Source organism: Schistocerca cancellata, chromosome 3 (genome assembly GCF_023864275.1).
Source record: "Schistocerca cancellata isolate TAMUIC-IGC-003103 chromosome 3, iqSchCanc2.1, whole genome shotgun sequence".
Lineage (NCBI taxonomy): Eukaryota > Metazoa > Arthropoda > Insecta > Orthoptera > Acrididae > Schistocerca > Schistocerca cancellata.
Window position 1 is genome coordinate 102960817 of NC_064628.1, and position 22196 is coordinate 102983012.

The 22196-nt window shown below is 40.0% G+C and overlaps 1 protein-coding gene across 2 annotated transcripts in view; it reads right to left on the minus strand.

Annotated features, from left to right (window-relative positions):
• LOC126177110 (epsilon-sarcoglycan) overlaps positions 1-22196 on the minus strand; it is a 109727-nt gene that overhangs the window by 27175 nt on the left and 60356 nt on the right. Inside the window, exons 5-7 of one of the 2 annotated variants that reach the window (XM_049924377.1) lie at positions 5317-5491; positions 4684-4919; positions 2336-2395 (exon numbers count right to left, since the gene is read on the minus strand). In XM_049924377.1, coding sequence (XP_049780334.1) covers positions 2336-2395; positions 4684-4919; positions 5317-5491 — 471 coding nt within the window. The remainder of the gene's footprint in view (positions 1-2335; positions 2396-4683; positions 4920-5316; positions 5492-22196) is intronic. The other variant, XM_049924378.1, reaches the window with a different exon arrangement.

The window sequence follows — 22196 nt, forward strand, 5'->3', positions numbered from 1 at the left end:
AATCATAAACATTCACCAGTTCACATCCAATGAATTACACAACATTGGTTTCTGCACTGTCTTGTCTGTTACAGTTTCAGACATTCATTGACTACGTCAATCCGACCATAAAATATCAGCTTCAGTAATAAAAATGCTGAGATTTACACAGTCAAATGACTTTCATTGGTGGCAGCAACTCATTCTGTTTTATTATTTCATTTTTTTTTGTAAAATTATGTGAATGAACATGAAAATGGTATTCATAGTTGACAAACCATTCTGGAATACAAATGGTGGTGGTGGTGGTTAATGTTTAACGTCCCGTCGACAACGAGGTCATTAGAGACGGAGCGCAAACTCGGGTTAGGGAAGGATTGGGAAGGAAATCGGCTGTGCCCTTTCAAAGGAACCATCCCAGCATTTGCCTGAAACGATTTAGGGAAATCACGGAAAACCTAAATCAGGATGGCCGGAGACGGGATTGAACCGTCATCCTCCCGAATGCGAGTCCAGTGTGCTAACCACTGCGCCACCCCGCTCGGTACCAAATGGTGATTCAATGAATACCATATTACTGCCATTGCAACTTGTGACACACATGATAAGTAATTTATATTATACTCAATCTGTAGTCCAATCAAAATGCCAAACTGCAGTTGATTTTTCACCTTTACTTAGTTCTTATCTTAAATAGAGGAGGATATTTACCATAAGAACATGTACAAAATTTTTTGTATAAACTCTGATGAAGTTAACATGACATAATGACAGCTTTGGATCACGGCAACCAGGTAGATTCAGTGTTTCTTGAGTTCTAAAAAGCATCTGACTCAGTACCACACCTACACTTATCGTCAAAAGTGCGATCATATGGGGTATCAAATGAAATTTGTGACTGAACTGAGGACTTTTTGGTAGAGGGGACACAACATGTTATCATGGATAGTGTGTCATTGTCAGATGTAGAAGTAACTTCAGGTGTGCTCCAGGGAAATGTGTTGGGACCCTTGCTGTTCATGCCATATATTAATGACCTTGCAGGTAATATTAATAGTGAAATCAAGCTTTTTGCAGATGATGCAGTTGTCTATAATGAAGTGCTGTCGGAGAGAAGCTGCATAAATATTCAGTCAGTACATGATAAGATTTCAATGTGGTGCAGGGGTTGGCAACTTGCTCTAAATGTTCAGACATGTAAAATTTTGCATTTCACAAAACAAAAAAATGTAGAATCCTATAACTATAATATCAGTGAGTCACTGTTGGAATCCGCCAACTCATACAAATACCTGGGAGTAACAATTTGTAGGGATATGAGATAGAATGATCACAAAGGTTCAGTCATGGGCAAAGTAGGTGGTAGACTTTGATTCATTGGTAGAATACTGAGGAAGTGTAATTAGTCTACAAAAGAGATTGCTTACAAATCACTCATGTGACAAGTTCTAGAATATTGCTCAAGTATGTTGGACCTGTAGTAGATAGAACTAACAGGGGATATTTAATATATAAAGGGAAGGGCAATTTGAATGGTCACAGGATTGTTTAATCTGTTAGAGAGTATCACAGAGATACTGAAGGAACTGAACTGCCAGACTCTTTGAAGACAGATGTAAGCTATCCCGAGAAAGTCTATTAACAAAGTTTCAAGAACAAGCTTTAAGTGATTATCTAGGGGTATACTACAACCCTCTACATACTGTTCACATAGGGATCATGAGGATAAGAGTAGAATAATTACTTCATGCACAGAAGCATTCAAACAATCATTGTTCTCACACTCTATATGTGAATGACACCCTAATAACTGGCACAATGGGACGCACCCTCTGCCATGCACCTCATGGTGGTTTGCAGAGTACAGATGTAGATGTAGAACATGAAATTCTAATTTGAAAACTATTCCACTGTTATATTCCCCTACACTTTTATATCAAAAGTGTAGACCGACAGTAATACAGTTTAATCATGTTGGGAAGATGCGGGCCACCGGCAGTACACCCAATTCTACGAGATGACAGTAATTCAGTTCATTGAATTATAAACCTAATGCTGATATTACAAAGCAGCTATTACATACTATCACATGATTTACGTACCCTTGCATCAGGTAGATGAGTCAGAAATATGAATACTAACTTTCACAAGCAGGTTCAATCATACCAGGTTTTTGCAGTTATGCATCTGTAAATATTGTATTTCTAGTTTTTCAGATAGTTAATAGGGAAAATTACTGGATATAACACATATTGAAAAGCAAACTGATATATGCAGTAAAACAACTTAGTAGTATTAAGGAGTGAATTCTATGTTATATGGCATTCCATCTCTTCACTCTATTTCTCTCTCTCACCTCAATAATTGTTCAAATATATCAAACAGTGACTCAAAGTATTCATCTGATTCATCAAACCTGTCAAGAAGGAATATCAAAACAATATGAAAACATATGAAATATGATCAAACTCTGTAACTAATATCAGGACTAAAATGATAATAAATGTTGTCTATGAATGACATAAAATCAAATAATGGAAATTTGAGGCAGGAATATCAACAATGCAGGGAAAGATAGAATCTACTTACCACAAAGAAGGCACATTAAGTTGCAGACAGATACAATTAAAGTTCACACACAGAAAGCTTCCGGCCACAGCCTGGATCAGTAAGGAGAAATACACACTATTCATACGCACAAGCAAGTGTATCTGACACTGGAATTGATGGTCATGGGTGCATCAGGTGTGCTTACTTGTGTGTATGACTGGCATGTGTCTCTCTTTTGCTGTTGAAGGCTGAGGCCAAAAGCTTTACGCAAGTGTCCTTTAACTGTGCCAGTCTGCAACTTACTGTATCTTCTTTACGGTAAGCAGCAATCTATCTTTTCCTACATTTTTAATGACATAAAATCATTATACAAGCCCGTGAACATTGTTACTAGTCAATATAATAGTCCATCTTGGATGGAACACTACTTAAAATAATGGAAAGGCAACAACTCACCTTTAGCAGACATATGCAGTGTATAGATATGTTACAGAACACAGCTTTTGAGCCATGGCTTTACTTCTGTCGTAAAGTACACACATTCACAATACACACACAACCAGTTGGACACCCAAATGCACAATAGTGCAGCCACAACAACACTGCCAACATTGATTGCTATTTTTATTTTTTTAAAATATATACACCTTCTCACGTTTCAGCCACAGCCATACTCAGGACCACATAAAAAATCTTGATACATTGTATCTTGAAAGTTCTCATATACACTTCTATCACAGACTAGTTGATGGCACAAGTGCACATAGGCTACTCTACAGAACAAGTATACGTCAGAACTGACGAGATACAGTGTATCAAGATTTTAAATGATGTGATTCTAAACATGGCTGTGACTGAAACACATTATGGTGAATAACATTAAATAAGAATAGTGATCGAGATGGAGAATTACAGTGACTCAAAATAAATTCATGACAAAAGATGAGCATACACAAAACATGCTAAAAGAACAACAATTACCATCATATTTACAAAAAATCATACAGCTGCGTCAAAATAATTCTCTCCGATTCAAGTAACATTTTGCAAGAGAATTTAAGTTGGTTGTATTACTAAATAAGAACTCAGTGACGCAAATGTGCAGATGCAAAATGTGCAGATGGGAACTCTCCCTGCAATTTATCCCAGGTTCCTGTAATCCTCCTAGTCTCAGCCTTCAGTAGTCATTGTCCTTCACTCACCTATCCCTTCCCTGTTCCCACTCCAAAGCCTTTTATTGCTCCTACAAACAGCACTTTGCTGTCCCCTACCTCTAACTTGCCCTCCCTCCCCCTCTCAACCTCAGCCTCCTCCTTATCCCCATCATCCAGACTGCATCTCCCATTATGCGCAGTTGCTTGCAGGTTGGCCTCGGCAGCCAGAGACAGTGGTTATTTGCAAGTGACCTGCATTTACATGAGTGTGTTTGTATGTTGTCTATTTCAGAAGAAGACCTTCTGGCCAAAAGCTTGTGCGTTCAGTAGTCTTATCATTATTTCATTCCAGATTTTCCATTGTCTGATTTATAGAAATTTTAGATTTAAAGATAGGCATGTGAAATAGGGAATCGGCTTGGAGAACAAGGCAACAGTTGGCAACACTGTATAGAGGGCCACTGGCATCACCACGGATGAGAAACTCTCACACTGGACATCAGTGCACAAAGAGAGCAATCTGATGTATACTTGAGAAGTCATATGGGTGATTCTCATTGCCTGTATGATTAGCCACTCAAAAGCGGCCTAATTTAGACTTAAGAACTGTAACAGGTGTTTGTACAAGTTGGTGTCCAATCTCATGTTCCTTAAGTGTTAAAAGAGCAAAAACTATTTAAGCTCATCTTTAACTGCAGTTGAGATACAAATGAAAACAAAAAAGACGTGAAAAAAATAAATGGTTACTGGTATTCCAAACTTACAACATGAAATAATACTTTTTCTAAATGAATTTCAGAAGCAACATCATTGGCAAGATCATGTATTGCCTCGATCTTCATTCTTCATTAAAAATAAATGGTTCCTTAGGGTGTTGTCAATCCTCCTCCCCTCCACTATATATATAAATGAAAGAACAGGCAATTTTGAAAAGTAAAATAATTACAGTACTACAAACAAAAACTGAACTATCTGCAAATTCAGGGGTACAAATACTTACATCCCTTCATGGTGAAAGCAAAGTATTAAGGACAATATGATAACAAGGCATATCATAATCAGCATTGGCACTAAAATTGTTGCAACAAACTCATTAACATAACTTCTTTGTGGAACTTCTGCCTTTGAGGGTGCGGACCATATTGTATCTGACTCTATAAGATTATTGTAATGGTCCACTACACCTACTTCATGATGTGCCAGATGTCTCAAAGATGACAACTCTTCAGTAATTACCTGAAAATAGAATCAGGTGTTCAAATCAGTCAGTACAGAATTAAATCACTATGAATAAAAGTAACTTGGAGGACTGTATAAATATCTACTCAAGATGTGAGATGATATCATTACATGTTAACTCAAACTATAACTTTCAAAATTACTTAGTTCTAAACAACATCGTTTCATCAAATTCTCTTCATTTGAAAATAAAAGACAAAGTGCATTTCAGAACATGATGAAAGTTTGGCATCCTGTTAACACCCTTAAGACTTCAAGTAAAATAATTAAACTATCTATTTTATATTGGATCTATTTTTTGCCTTAAATGGGATTGTTAGCTATGTTGTGATAATTTTTCCTGAATCAAAAAAGATGCGAATAATTTTTCATGCATTACCAGTGCACCACTTACCAATCTGAATGCACACCAATCTAATGCAAAGCCTGCATCTCTGAAGAATCTGTCAACTGTTGTACGTTTAAAATCTCTTGGACAGGACAATAATTTCCACAGTGGTTTCACTTCTTCTTGCAGTTCAATTAGTGCAGCAGAAAATTCAACTTGGCTTCCCAGCTTCAAAACTACTCTACAGCAAGGTAATATAATACAAAAATTAGAGCTCTCAAATTCATTTCAGGGCTTCAGTACATTGCAAAGCTATTTTTTGTGAATGATGCATTGATATTTCATGATACAGTACAATGCTGTGCTATACTGTCATATATACAAAACTCAAAACAAATAAACCACAGATCACAATGCTGTTATATGAGCTTAATTTAGCATGCTCTTATAAAATGATATATTACAACATTATCTATGACTTTTATGAACTACCATTGAGATACAACAGAGACCAAGTTGTGTCCTAGATAATAAGATTGGTCAACAGCTTTAAACTCGCAATTATGGATGTGAGGTCTGCAGGGTACATATAAAAAATATGATTACTTATGGTCATAGTATAAGAGACTCAACATAAAGAGATATCTAGATTAACAAGATTCTTCAATCAGGCTTAGTGATTCAACCTATGTTAATATATTGGAGAATCTACTGAGCTGTATTACACCTTTCACTAGAGTCTATTAGGTTGTGAAAAATCCAAAACTGAAAAAGCAGTAGTGCAGGATGATTTCATATCATAAAAGTTATTCTGGGCAGTCCTAGAAGTAATTTTCAGATTGTAAGTTGGTGGAAACAGGGGTACTGTTTATTAATAAAACATACCTAACCTACCTTCAGTTTGCTGACGACATTATAGCGTTGGCTCTAGAGCATATAAATATCAATAATGAATGGTTGAATGTAATAGAGAAAGAATGAAAGGGCTATAGTAGACATCAATTAGATTTATTTATTATGATTTTCAGTGCCGCTGAAACAAGTTAGTTCCAAAAACTTTTGGCTGATGTGGTTTTGTCATTAACTATAAACAGATCAGATCTGCTGTAAAGGGGGCCCAGTTCTCCGCTACACAGCAGGTGGCCTAGTTCTTGCATTTCACCAAAGATAGTATCAATTTTAGCCTGGAAGTACCCTCCAATTTGAGTATAGGTCTTGCAGTGTGTTGCTCCCACACTCATCCTGTTCAGCACCCTTCACCCAGAGTAGTTGTTGTCACAGCCAATAGCAGGTTCCTCTTTTGGAAGTACAGGGGATAGGCAAAATAATGTGAACACCTGTATTACTTGGGAATGGTTTATTAACACGGAGTTGGACCCACATTTGCCTGTAATACACCTGCGATTGTTTTAGGAATACTGGCATATAATAACTGTATAATCTCCAGTGGAATGTTATGCCACTCTTTGATCAGAATCTCCTCTAACTCCTGTAGTGACAAGGGATGCAGAAATCTGCTCCGGAATCTGCGCTCTAATACCACCCACAAGAGTTCGATAATGTTCAAGTGCAGGAAATGTGCTGGCCAGGGAAGATACTGCAGTCAAGTTGCATGCTCCTCAGTCCACGATTGTACTGTCCTGGCTTTGTGAATGGGTGTATTATCATCCTGAAATATGACATCATTGTTGGGGAACAACATTTGAATCATAGGGTGCACCTGACCACTTAAAATGTTCACATAATTATTGGCTATAACACGGCCTTTGACAATAATGATGGGACTAGCAGAATACCACGATATGGCTACCCACACCATCACACTTCCACCTCCATGATTAAGTGTTGGAAGCAAGCAATCTGGATTGTAGTCTTCTTTTGGCATTCTCCAGACATAAACCCGGCCCGATGTTGGAAATAATGAAAACGTTGACTCGTCGGACCATACAATGGGTTTCTACTGATCAGATGTTCAGGATTTATGCTCCTGACACCATGTTTTACACTTCTTTGCATTTGTTGTCATCACTAATGGTTTCGGTATAGCAGCTTGTCCATGAATATTCTCTTTATGGTGTTCTCAGCAGACAGTGTTGAAATATACGAGGTCTCGAAGATGGCTATTGAGCTCTGCAGTCACTTTAGCTGCCATAGTTTTGTGTTGTTTTGACACAATTTGTGTTAGCATGCAACGATCTCTGTCATTTAGTTTTGATTTGTGCCCACTATTACATTTACATGATGATGTCTTTCCATGTTTTAAGAATGCTGTCTTGGCTTTTGAAGCAGTTGCTGTTGAAACATTCAATAAGTTGGCTGTCTGGGTTACTTGTGCTCCAGCTAATTGGGCCCCCACAATCTGCCCTCTCTGGAACTCTGTTAGGTCTTCCATTGCACGTCGACCTCAGCATCTGAATGCAAATACAAAAAGTGCACTACTCATAAACAACCTGCACTGATGCCTAGTCCATACTGAACACTCACAGTCCAGCGCAACACATGATTTACCTGCATTGTCGACCGTCAAACACAAACATCCCATTACTACTATAGTTTACAATATTTTGTCTATCCCATGTGTACCACGGGTTTTTTAGATCCGTCCTCCACTTCAGCAGCTGGTGGTGCTTGTGGACATGCATTAGCACCCGAGTTCTTTGTAGGAAATTTTTCCTGCACTATAAGCATCTTCTAGGTGGCTGCAGAGTATGCATTGGTTGACAGGGGTAGACTTCCATCTTTGCCCACTCCAATCTTTGTACATCCATCTTTTGATACATAACAAGTCGGCAGGTGTTACTATACCTTTATGTAGTAAGCATGACACGTTCAGCTGTAATTACACGTGTTATTTTATGTGTAATTGATTTTTACATCTACATATCTATACTCTGCAAACCACCATCAGGTGCATCACAGAGGGTATGTCCCATTGTACCAGTTATTAGGTTTCCTACCTGCTCCAGTCACGTACAAAGTGTGGGAACAATGATTGATTGATTGTCTCTGTCGGTGCAGCAATTATTCCAATCTTATTCTCAGAATCTATATGTGAGTGATGCACAGGGGATTGTAGTATGCTGCTACAGCCACCATTTAAAGCTGGTTCTTGAAACTTTGTTAATAGATTTTGTCAGGATAGTTTACGTTTATCTTCAAGGGTCTTCCAGTTCAGTTCCTTCAGTATCTCTATGACACTCTCCCATGGATTAAACAAACATGTGGCCATTCATGTTACCCTTCCCTTTATATGTTCAATATCCCCTGTTAGTCCTATCTAATATGTGTCCCACACAATCGAGCAATATTCTAGAACTGGAAGCACGAAGGATTTGTAAGCAATATTTTTTGTAGACTGATTGCATTTCCCCAGTATTCTGTGAATAAACCAAAGTCTACCACCTGCTATACCCATGATTGAGCCTATGTGATCATTCTATTTCATATCCCTACAAACTATTACACACAGGTATCTGAATGAGTTGGTGGATTCCAGCAGCAACTCATTGCTCTTATAGTCATTCAAAATTTTAGATTTCTGAACATTTAGAGCAGGTTACCAATCTTTTCACCACGCTGAAATCTTATCAAGATCTGGCTGAATATTTATGCACCTTCTTTCAGATGTCCTCTTTGAGGGTATCTACATCGGAACTGGTGACCATGGCGTGGTTGTGGCAGCAATCATTACCAAAATACAAAGGACAACTACAACAAGCAGAAAGATATATATGTTCAGTAAACTAAATAAAAAATCAGTATTGTCATATCTCAATGAGGGACTTGAAACTTTCAGAATGTAGATGGACTATGGCTCAAGTTTAAAAGAATAGTTGACGAGGCACTGGATAGATATGTACCTAGTAGAATGGTTCATAATGGGAGGGAACCTCCATGGTATACAGCCACTGCAAAGAAACTTTTAAAGAAATAGAGATTACTGCATAATAGGTGTAAAGCAAATCATAAAGCTATAGGTAGAGAGGTGCTGAATGAAACGCATTTGGCTGTGAAGAGAGCAATGCATGATGCCCTCAAAGAGCACTGTAGCAGAATATTGTCAAATGACCTTTCACAGAACAAAAAAATAATTCTGGTCCTATGTAAAGACCGTCAGTGGCATCAAAGTTAGTGTCCAGTCCCTAGCGAATCAGACAGGAACTGAAATTGAGGGTAGAAAATCAAAGGCTGAAATACTTAACTCCAATTTCAAATGTTCCTTTACAACAAAAAACCCAGGAGAATTGCCTCAATTTAATCCTCATACCACTCAAAAGATGCATGAAATAAGTATTAGTGTCAGTGGTGTTGAGAAGAACAAAGGTCCCAGGCCTGATGGAATCCCCGTCAGATTCTATACTGAATTTGTGGCTGAGTTAGCCCCTATTCTAACTATAATCTATTGTAGATGTCTTGAACAAATAATTGTGCCCAGTTCTTGGGAAAAGGTACAGGTCACACCCGTCCACAAGAAGAGTAGTAGAAGTGATCCACAAAATTACTGTCCAGTATCCATGACATCAATTTGTTGTAGAATCTTATAACATATTCTGAGCTCAAGCGTTATGATGTATGTCAAACAAAACGACCTCCTCAATGCCAACCAGCATGGATTTCAAAAATATCAATCATGTGAAACCCACCTTGCCCTTTTCTCACATGACACACTGAAAGCTTCGGATCAAGGCAACCAGGTAGATGCAGTATATCTTGTTTTGTGAAAATTATTTGACTCCATACTGCACCTACACTTATTGTCAAAAGTTTGATCATACGGGGTACCAAGTGAAATTTGTGTCTCGATTGAGGACTTTTTGCAGGGAGGACACAGCATGTTATCTTGCATGGAGAGTCACGTCAGATGTAGAGGTAATTTTGGGTGTGCCCCAGGGAAGCATATTGGAAGCATATTGTTTTTATTGTATATTAATGACCTTGCAGACACTGGTCATAGTAAAATCAAACTTGTTGCAGATGATGAAGTCTATTTGTTCTCATTACATACAATATATTTCCATCATGAGTGGAGTTCCTATTTATCTGTCCTAGGTAGTTTTCAGAGAAGGCATTTAGTGAAGTTTTACAGGATGTCTTATCAAGTCCAACACAACCGTTCATTGTTGGCGCACAGGAGGGAGGGATGGCATCAGAGAGAGAGAGAGAGAGAGAGAGAGAGAGAGAATCTTCGGAAGCTCTAAACTGTATACTGGAAACTTAGGAGGAAGTAACATTTTGGATATATGACAAACGGGGATAAGGCAATAGCACTTATCCATAATTTCAGGGATTGAGAGAAACATTAAGATTTGCTTAGTCAAACTGGAGAAAATATGGAAGTAATTAACTGATACAATAGGATACTGTTGATACGACAATTTTTTTCTTATGTGACCAAGCTGAGGACTAGCATTAGAAATGGTGTTAAGCAATGTTAATTAATGTTAAGATTCAAAGGTAGTCTTAACATAAAATGCTATGATCGTTAATGAACCAATTTTATTTTAAATTGCCTTAAAAGGAGTTCTGCATCAATGGTGTTTATCATTTTGTATGTTAAAGATTTGGAGAGATGGTAGTTCTGAGGGGAACTGTTCACATTTCTGAGTTTAGTGTACCTTATATATCTGTGTAAGGTAACAAGACGTTTCCCTTACAGCAGTGTACAACTATTTTGAATGTACTCAGATAGTAGGGCTACTAGAGTAGGTACCAATGTTGTTACCTTTATAGTTTAAAAGAACATAAAACCTTCCTAGATATCTCCACTATGAAAGCCATGTTCAGGGCAGCAATGTCCATACCAAAACAGTGTTCACATATCAATACTCTGCCTAACATGAAATTGATTATATAAAGAAAATATCTAATGGCCCAGTTAACATTAATGCAAATTTTATATACAATTAGAAGTTAAGTTTTGTGCGCTGGTATGGTAAATTTTATAATGGGAGTTTCAGCAGATAACCACACCTGGGAGGGTTTTTAAATTTTTCTGCGGGGTGGTAGTTATGGTTTGGTTAACTTTTGTAAGGGAAAATATTTTTATATTTTGTTGAAATATTGATTAATATGGTTATGTCTTAATTTCATACCTATGCTTAACTTAAAAGGACTTAGACTTAAGTAATAGGCACTAATACCTAAGCAAATTTTATCGTATTTAGTATACGTGTAAGATGGGTGTTGCTAAGTCTGTTACTACTATCACTCCATAGGATTTTCATAGTTGTGTGTTATAACCGATTTTTGAGCCTACGGTGCGTGAAGCTGGTGGTGTCTATTCTACAGGATTGCCGAACAACTTTATTTTATGGCCCACCAGCGAAGTTGTTCCCTCCCATCCCATGCTATATTTCTTTGGTTCTAACACTATTAATCTTACATTTCCTTTCTTACTTTCCCACCTGAGACACACTTCTATTCTCCCTCTGCCCATATTCAATAGCTCCATTGTGTGAGCCCTTCTTTCATCTGTGCCCTGATGCCTGTTTTGACAGGACAGCCCAAGTAGTAGTAACACTCAAGTAACTTCCATACAGAAGTGTGGGGACTCTGAACAATAATATCACTGGCAAATAACAAGCCATAGTTGGTATGCTCTGTACTTTCATATTGAATGGACACTGTATATTGCACTAAGTGGAAACAAAACGGCATGTACAGAATGCAGCGCACTTGGTAATAAAGCACTATCATATCGCCTAGACTGTGAAAACCCACCACATTGTTGACCCCTAGTTGTGAATATGTGATTCGTGTTTGCAATCGTGATCGCCTGCAACCATGCTGCACTTACTACAATGTCATCTTGCCGGACATTCGACGTACACCGGTGCAAGTGTCACGGATGTGTGAGGTGAGAGTGGCTACTGACATAGTGAACAGAGTGAAAATTTTGATCAACCTCAAATTACTAGCATATTTTGTGTGTTTACAACAATGACATGCACCAATAGTTACTCTACATGTACAACAATAGGAACACTACATCAGTGTTCCACATATTCATCATCGCAGTGCCCTCACTGTATAGAAAATTTCATGTGACAAACTGCACCTCCACCGACCACAACATCACCAATGCAGGCCACACAACAACAACAATAATGGGCTTCTGCCCCCATATTATCAACTGGTCTCCTTCTGATGGTGACTACCTCTAGCACCAACTACACAGCATAATTTCACCAGTCAACTGTGGCGATTATTCTGCATCTCAAGCTTCCATGAACTCACCTCAGGCAGCATTCTGTATCAGGACAGAACAACAGCAACTGGCTAACAATTACGGTGCCATTTTGCCATTGCCACCACAGTCGCCAACCGGCGGAAAGCACAGCAACTATATACCACTACATGCACTGTGCACGCAAGCTGTCAGCACCCCCCCCTGTCCGCCGCTCATGGTCTCGCGGTAGCGTTCTCGCTTCCCGAGCACGGGGTCCCGGGTTCGATTCCCGGCGGGGTCAGGGATTTTCACCTGCCTCGAGATGACTGGGTGTTTGTGTTGTCCTCATCATTTCATCATCATCCAGGAAAGTGGCGAAATTGGACTGAGCAAAGATTAGATAATTGTACGGGCGCTGATAACCACGCAGTTGAGCGCCCCACAAACCAAACATCATCATCACACCACACCCCCTTGCTGGGCTGAACATTAAGCTCTCGTTGTTCTGCGCAGATGACACTATGTTATAGTTCACTACAACTGAATGCTTTTTTGCACACTGAGATATTACAGACAATTCAGAGAAACTCATCGCTCTACTATGTCACTAGGCGAGCATGTCGAACTAGAGAGTGACACCATCCTGTCATCACCGCCCTCCAATAAATACGAGATGGTGAAACGATTGATTCTGAGAAGACTCGCTCACCCACAACAACAACAACTACATCATGCCTTGACAATAGCACTCTGTCACAGCTGTGGCACCACCTCCGGCACTCAACTGACACAGAGGTCATCAACGAGCACAAGCTGTGCTCTAGCTGGCTTGCCAAGTTGCCAGCTGTGGTCCAGACAGCACTGATAGCCCACGAGCAGCAGTAACCGATGGAAGACAGACTCACATAGGCCAACAGAATATATGCCCTCGCCTGTCAGTATAACCGCTGCCCAGATGGACCACCCCACAACAACATGCCATACCGCAACATAGGTTCACCACAACCCATTGCAGCAGGACATCTGAACCGCCCCAGCATTAGCAATGTTCAGCCATCATGACGAACAACCATGGCTGAACAGGACAACACTGATGCTACTTGCTGGTACCACCAAACATTCGGTGATAAGGCACAAAAATGCCAATATCTGGGCCGGCACACCCAAACGCCACCATTGAGCAGGAATAGATGCACTCACCCACCACCCTTTCCAACACGTTCACCCCACAAGGAAGTGGACGCATTTTTGTAACAGACGTAAACAACACCCACTTCCTGACTGACATAGAGTCCGATGTCAGTATACTCCTACAGTATCTTGCCTTGGCATGATCCACCTCAGAACCTCTGCACCTCCTGGCTGCCAATGACGTTGCTGTATGAGTATGTGGCAGCACAACCAGAACAGGACTTCTGCTGACAGAATACAATGAATGTGGACTTTCTACATAGCTGATGTCACACAATCAGTTCTTGGTGTGGACTTCTTGTGATAGTTCAAGATTTCTCCTGACTTGCAATGGTCTGCATGGTACCAGCACGACACACACACGCTGCCAATGGGGTCCCAACCACTGAGACTACAACATCATGATGTGCTACTGGCAGTCCACTGGTCCATCCCCGCATCAGTACAACAAACCTTCACTGCACAGGACAAGCTGACTACAAACCAAATACAGCTTCTGGATGCATGTGTAGAAAACCATTCATTGCACCTATGACTTCAGTCACTTACACAGGAGCTCAACATGGTCCATGCTACAATCAATGTATTAAAACAGCAACACCTACACTGATGTATGGGACCCACAACCTCCTGGTTCACTGCACCAGAACCACACCCACAGTCAACCTGGCTGGACACAGCACAGGTATATAATTTGCACTCTGTCTTGCCTACCTCCCTGGCCCACGCCGATGTCCCCTCAATGGTGTATTTGTGTGCTATACAGAACAGAATGGTCCATAGGATTATCACTCACTGGGGCCCATGATATGACACAAGGTGCATCGACTAGATCCTCAAAAACTCAATGCTGCAAAGGAAGCAGTCGATCAAATGATGTCATCACACCTTTTGGTTTGTTCAAATTCTTGGTAATGCCATACAGACTAAAAATGCTGCACATATGTGGCAGCATTTCATTGACAGTGTGGTTTTTAATGTCCCTAATTGCTATGCCTGCATAGAAGATTTATTAGTGATCTCTAAAAGCAATGAAGCACATGACAGACACCTCAAACAAGTCCTTGGTGCCTTAGATCAAAATCAACAAGGACAAACTACAGCTTTGCCAGAAACAAAGTCACATTTCTGTCTGTCCGCATGAATGGCCACCAACAAACTGTGACCAAAAAACAAGTGGACCACCCTTTTGCTGAACACACTGTCAAACATGATATCCCTCATCTCAATGACTGCTTCACAGCCTGTGCCATATGGATCCTTTCCACCAACACCAGCTTTCCTGAACTGCGCAGATGGAAACTTTCTCTACATTACATCCTATGTTCCCGTAACCCTTCGTTAGTCACTGTCCTCACCCATCCAGCCCCCTCCCTGTTCCCATTCCAGCACTAAACAGCCGTCATTTCACCGCCACACCTAGTCTTTTAATTTCTTTTTATTTCTTTCTTTCTGGTATTCTCCCTCCCTCCCTTCCCCACCTTCTCCTTTGCCCTCCATGTAAACAAGGTTAATTCTAACTTTGGTTCAGAAGGGGGTAAATTATGCTGCCACAAAAGTCTTTGGTCACTTACCTAATAGCATCAAAAGTGTGACAGATAGCCATATAGCATTTACAATGAAATTAAAAGAATTTCTTAATGGCAACTCCTTCTACTCATTAGATGAATTTTTGGATATAGTAAGTGGGTAATTTCCCCAACCCCCCCCCCCCAAAAAAAAAAAAAAAAAATTAAGTGTCATGTAATATTTTGTGTAATGTAATATCTTGTACCAACACCATTTATTAACCTGACACGTTCCACATCATTACGAAGTGTTGCATTCATGATCTATGGAACAAGTACTAATCTAATCTGCAGTACTTCACTGTTTGCCACCCCCACCATACTATCCCTCCGCCTCCATACTCCAACCTCCTCCTTACCCTCACCCAGTCGCCACTCCCATCATGCACTGGTGCTGCTGCTCGCAGTGTGGTTTCGGTTATCTGAGACTGCAGACGTGTGTGCAAGTTGCATTTGTGTGTGTGTGTGTGTGTGTGTGTGTGTGTGTGTGTGTGTGTGTGTGTGTGCTGTTGCTGACAAAGGCCTTAATGGCTGAAAGCTATAATTGTGTGACACTTTTTGTTGTGCCTATCACGACTCAGCATCTCCGCTATATGGTGAGTAGCAACTTTCCTTCTCTAACATTGTTAAAGAAGAAATGGATATGTGGAATAGATATAACGGGAATTAGTGAAGTGCAGTGGTAGGAAATAAAGCACTTCTGGTCAGGTCACTATAGGGTTTTCAACACAAAATCAAATAAGAGCCATGCAAGAGTAGGTGTAAAATGAATAAGAAAATAGGAATGTGGGTAAGTTACTACAAACAGCGTAGTGAACACATTACTGTAGCCAAGATAGTTACAAAGTTATACAAATGCATATGTCAACTAGCTCTGCAGATGATGAAGAGACTGAAAGAATGTATGATGAAGTAAAGGGATTTAGGTAGTTAAGAAAGATACTTATTTTAATTGTGATAGGTGACCGGAATTTGACAGCATGAAAAGGAAGAGAAGAAAATGTCTCTCCCTGTATGGGAATATATATATAATGAATGTATTGAGTGCAGGTTGTAGACACATGGCTGGCAACATATTGAAAGTTTGGGTCTGGTTGTGAGTCATACTTGGATAGCTTAATGGTAAGACGATGGCTCACAATACGTGGGAAATCTGGGTTCGAGTCCCAGTCCAGTAAAAATGTTCACTGCCATCATTCCACTATACAGCTGACGGTCGTCCATATTTGCAATGGCAAATACATTTCATGTAAAAATTATTAGAAGAAAGTGGACTAGGGAAAAGAAATAAAAGAGGAAATCACTTGGCACAATTTTTCACAGAGTATAAATTAACCATCATTAACACTTGGTTTAAGAATCGAGAAAGAAGGATGTACACTTGGAAGAGACCTGGGAAGACTGACAGGTTTCAGATTCATTTTACAGGGTGTCCCACTTAAAACCAGTATGCCTCATGTACCAGTTAATCATCTCTAGGCAAATTACTTGTGAAGTGGCAACACAGTCTTGAAAGTTGGCTACACTGCATTTTAACGGAAAGTTGAGTGCAGCTGTGTGTTTGTGTGTCAGTTGCTGTGAGAAGCTTGTATCGTTGAGTTGTTACAAAAATAGGGCAATTTTCACCAGAACAGTGAATTGCTACTGTGGAGTATCACATAAAGAGAGGCTCCATCAATAAATATAAAGAAATGTTTCAAGCAAAGTATCATGGTAGGAAACTCCACATTTATCGATGTCGGTCGGTGAGGCCTGGCACAAAGTCGGCGTTCCAAAACATCCCAAAACCAGCACTCTTCAAGATCTGTACAAGAAACAGAGGGCTGCAGGATCTGTTCAGGATGTCCAGAGGAACAGGTGACTGACAGTGAGGGCCCCTGAAACTACAGACAGAACTCACATGGACATTACGAGAAGTCCCTGCAAGTCAGTAACACGGTTATTGCAGCAGGTTGGTGTATTTTGTACTTCATGTCATCATATACTTAAAGATGTGAAATTAAAATTCTATCATATGCGTGTGATGAAGGATCAGGAAAAAAGAGTGCATTATTGTAACTGGCTGTTAACATCAACTGCTAACAGTTACTTGGACCCCTTGTTTTACTTCACGTCAGGTAAGGCCTGGTTTCATTTATCATGTTATGTAAACTCCCAGCAATGTAGGTACTGGTTGCAGGACAACTCATATTCTGCATGAAGAACCTCTCCACTCAGAGAAGACAAATGTTTGGTGTGAACTGTCCAGCATGCGCATTACTGACTCCAAATTTTTTAATTACAACTTAAATAAAATACACAATAAACAGTTACTGTTATTGTCAATTATAGGATCAAACTTAATTGTGCTCTTTTAAAATTTTTGAGAACAGTAGGCCTATCCTTGTTCAAAACAATCATTCCCTAGTTTCATTGTACAACTTGTGTAAAAAATAGATTATTTTGAGATGTTTTGGAAGCTTACAAAACTACATTTTTGTAAGTTACCAGTACAAGTGTTCTGGATACATAATTTATTTCATAGCAGATCAGTATTTATGGTTCACAGTTATTGCAAGAATGTATCACCTCTGAATTTCATTGTATCTACGCACAAATGAATGTGCATTTTTGAGAATTTTCAGAAGCTACCATGGTCCTTAGCACAACCGCTGAGCGATTTGTAGTAAATCAGCATTTGTGATTTAATAACTGTAGCAGATATTATAACTAACATATTGTGTTACATCTAGTTTTCCCTTAAAGATAAATAGCCCTATACAGTATCTGCATCTGTCATAAATAAGCCTGTGTTTGAGTTTGCGAACAACTATAGTTAACCTCCAAATGTTTTAGGAAACTACTAATTTTTACCACAGGTTTTTGTGCTGCCTTTATAGAAACCCCATTTTATATATCTGCTTCAATTCTTATACGACATTAGCAACTTTTTAGCTCAAGAGTTTAAAAGATAATCAGTGGGATTAATTTAAAGTTATTTTTTGCACTGTCTTGTAATACATCGCACCATACAAAATGCAGCCCACTGCGAATGCTGTTCTCAAACCTAGGATGAATTGGTTGAAGTTTGTAAGCAGCTGGAAATTGCCCTCACTACTGTCAAATGACTGGCAGCTGCTGTGAATCAGTGTGTTGGAAGAGCTCCCAAGAGCTGTATACCTGTGATACTGGTATCAGATTTATGTCAAGTATTATCCACTCCTGTGGATCCTGTCTCTTCCACAAAAAGCATAGAACCTGCAATTACTCATCCGCTTGACTGCAAATGGTGTAGCAATGGTAGATCTAGGAGTCTTGTGGAGGGTGGACCATGGAGGACTCAGGGTGTTATACAGACCCCTCTAGCCAAAAAGTTTGAGGAGCTGTCTCTCACTGAAACTGAGCCAATGGGACTCACTTCACCCGCTTTAGGGAAACCTGTTTTGTCCGGCATCAAGTGGAGGCAAATTCAAAAGCGTAGGAGTCTATTAATCGTCAGCAGTTCAAACATATGGTGATTGATGGTAACTGTTAGGGAAATGGCAGCAAGGGACAGGAAGGGACACTAGCTGCACTCAGTGGGTACGCCTTGGGGCCTCATTCAACATGTTGAGGAAGCTATTCTGGCAGTCATCGATGGAACAGGGTGCAACCAATTGCAGATTGTGGCACACATTGGAACAAATGATGCCTGTCATCTGGGCTCTGAGGTCACACTTGGGTCATTCCACAGACAGGCAGAGAAGGTTCAAAAGACCAGTCTTGCGCATGAAGTTTCAATGAAGCTCACAATTTGCAGCATTGTTCCCAGAACTGATCATGGCCGTTTGGTTCTGAGGCGAGTGGAAGGGCTGAACTGGAGACTTCAGAGGTTCTGTGACAAGTCAGGCTGTGACTTCCTGGACTTCCTCTATAGGGTTGAGAACTGCAGGGTCCCTCTAAATGGATCAGGTGTGCACTACACATGAGATGCTGCTACTCCGGTAGCCGACTGTGTGTGAGGTACACACAATGTTTCTTTTAGATTAGGTGACTCTTCATCCAGTCCAGATAACGACGGCTGCAGAAAACCCAGAAGTACCAGTGTAAGGCTGAAAGAAGTGCCTCCCATACGTGAGAGTATTAAAATCCTAAAGGTAAAATGCTGAAGCATTCACAACAAAGTGCCAAACTTTGAAGTGCTGATGAAAAGCAGTGAAGCTCACATAATATTAGGTACAGAAAACTGGTTGAAACCTGAAATTGATGGCAGTGAGATTTTTGGGGAAAATTTAAATGTATATTGATCATCATCATCATCATCATCATCATCATTTAAGACTGATTATGCCTTTCAGCGTTCAGTCTGGAGCATAGCCCCCCTTATACAATTCCTCCATGATCCCCTATTCAGTGCTAACATTGGTGTCTCTTCTGATGTTAAACCTATTACTTCAAAATCATTCTTAACCAAATCCAGGTACCTTCTCCTCGGTCTGCCCCAACTCGTCCTACCCTCTACTGCTGAATCCATGAGTCTCTTGGGTAACCTTACTTCTCCCATGCGTGTAACATGACCCTACCACCTAAGCCTGTTTGCCCTGACTGCTACATCTATAGAGTTCATTCCCAGTTTTTCTTTGATTTCCTCATTGTGGATACCCTCCTGCCATTGTTCCCATCTACTAGAACCTGCAATCATCCTAGCTACTTTCATATCCGTAACCTCAACCTTGTTGATAAGGTAACCTGAATCCACCCAGCTTTCACTCCCATACAACAAAGTTGGTCGAAAGATTGAACGGTGCACAGATAACTTAGTCTTGGTACTGACTTCCTTCTTGTAGAAGAGAGTAGATCGTAGCTGAGCACTCACTGCATTAGCTTTGCTACACCTCGCTTCCAGTTCTTTCACTATGTTGCCATCCTGTGAGAATATGCATCGTAAGTACTTGAAACCGTCCACCTGTTCTAACTTTGTTCCTCCTATTTGGCACTCAATCCGTTTATATTTCTTTCCCACTGACATTACTTTTGTTTTGGAGATGCTAATCTTCATACCATAGTCCTTACATTTCTGATCTAGCTCTGAAATATTACTTTGCAAACTTTCAATCGAATCTGCCATCACAACTAAGTCATCCGCATATGCAAGACTTCTTATTTTGTGTTCATATATCTTAATCTCACCCAGCCAGTCTACTGTCTTCAGCATATGAACCATAAATAATAAGAACAACAGTGGAGACAGGTTGCAGCCTTGTCTTACCCCTGAAACTACTCTGAACCATGAACTCAACTTACCGTCAACTCTAACTGCTGCCTGACTATCCATGTAAAGAACTTTAATTGCTTGCAAAAGTTTGCCTCCTATTCCATAATCTTGTAGAACAGACAATAACTTCCTCCTAGGAACCCGGTCATATGCCTTTTCTAGATCTATAAAGCATAGATACAATTCCCTGTTCCACTCATAACACTTCTCCATTATTTGCCGTAAGCTAAAGATATGGTCCTGACAACCTCTAAGAGGCCTAAACCCACACTGATTTTCATCCAATTGGTCCTCAACTAATACTCGCACTTTCCTTTCAACAATACCTGAGAAGATTTTACCCACAACGCTGATTAAAGAGATACCTCTGTAGTTGTTACAATCTTTTCTGTTTCCATGTTTAAAGATTGGTATGATTACCGCTTTTGTCCAGTCTGATGGAACCTGTCCCGACTCCCAGGCCATTTCAATTATCCTGTGTAGCCATTTAAGACCTGACATTCCACTGTATTTGATGAGTTCCGACTTAATTTCATCCACCCCAGCCGCTTTATTGCACTGCAATCTATTGACCATTTTCTCCACTTCCTAAAATGTGATCCTATTTCCATCATCATTCCTATCCCATTCTACCTCGAAATCTGAAACATTACTGATCGCATTTTCACCTACATTGAGCAACTCTTCAAAATATTCCCTCCATCTGCCCAAGGCATCCACAGGATTCACCAGCAGTTTTCCTGACCTGTCCAAAATACTTGTCATTTCCTTCTTACCTCCGTTTCAAAGACTGCTAATTACACTCCACAATGGTTTTCCAGCAGCTTGACCCATAGTCTCCAACCTGTTTTCAAAGTCTTCCCAAGATTTCTTCTTGGATGCTGCAATTATCTGTTTGGCTTTGTTTCTTTCTTCAACATAACTTTCTCTGTCTACCTGAGTTCTAGTATGTAGCCATTTTTGATAGGCCTTCTTTTTCCTTTTACAGGCTGCCTTGACTGTGTCATTCCACCAAGCTGTTTTCTTCATCCTACTTTTACACACTACTGTTCCAAGACATTCTTTAGCCACTTCTAGTACTGTGTCGCTGTACCTTGTCCATTCCTTTTCCAATGACTGTAATTGACTACATTCAACTAACTGGTACCTTTCTGAGATCGCTGTTATGTACTTGTGCCTGATTTCCTTATCCGGAAGTTTCTCCACTCTTATCCTCCTACATATGGACCTGACCTCCTGCACTTTCGGCCTCACAATCCCAATTTCACTGTAGATTAAATAATGATCAGTGTCATCAAATAATCCCCTGAATACAAGTGTGTCCCTCACAGCCTTCCTGAATTCCTGATCTGTTATTATATAGTCAATGACAGATCTGGTTCGCCTGCCTTCCCAAGTATACCGGTGAATGTTCTTATGTTTAAAAAAGGAGTTTGTGATTACTAAGCCCATACTGGCACAGAAATCCAAGAGTTGTTTCCCGTTCCTGTTGGCCTCCATATCCTCTCCAAATTTACCCATAACCTTTTCATACCCTTCTGTTCGATTTCCAATCCTGGCGTTAAAATCACCCATGAGCAGAACACTGTCCTTGTCCTTTACTCTAACAATTACATCACTGAGTGCCTCATAAAAACTATCCATCTTATCTTGATCTGTCCCTTCACAATGCGAATATACTGACACAATTCTAATTTTCTTGCTAGACACTGTCAAATCTATCCACATCAGTCGTTCGTTTACATACCTTATTGCAACTACGCTGGGTTCCATTTCTTTCCTGATG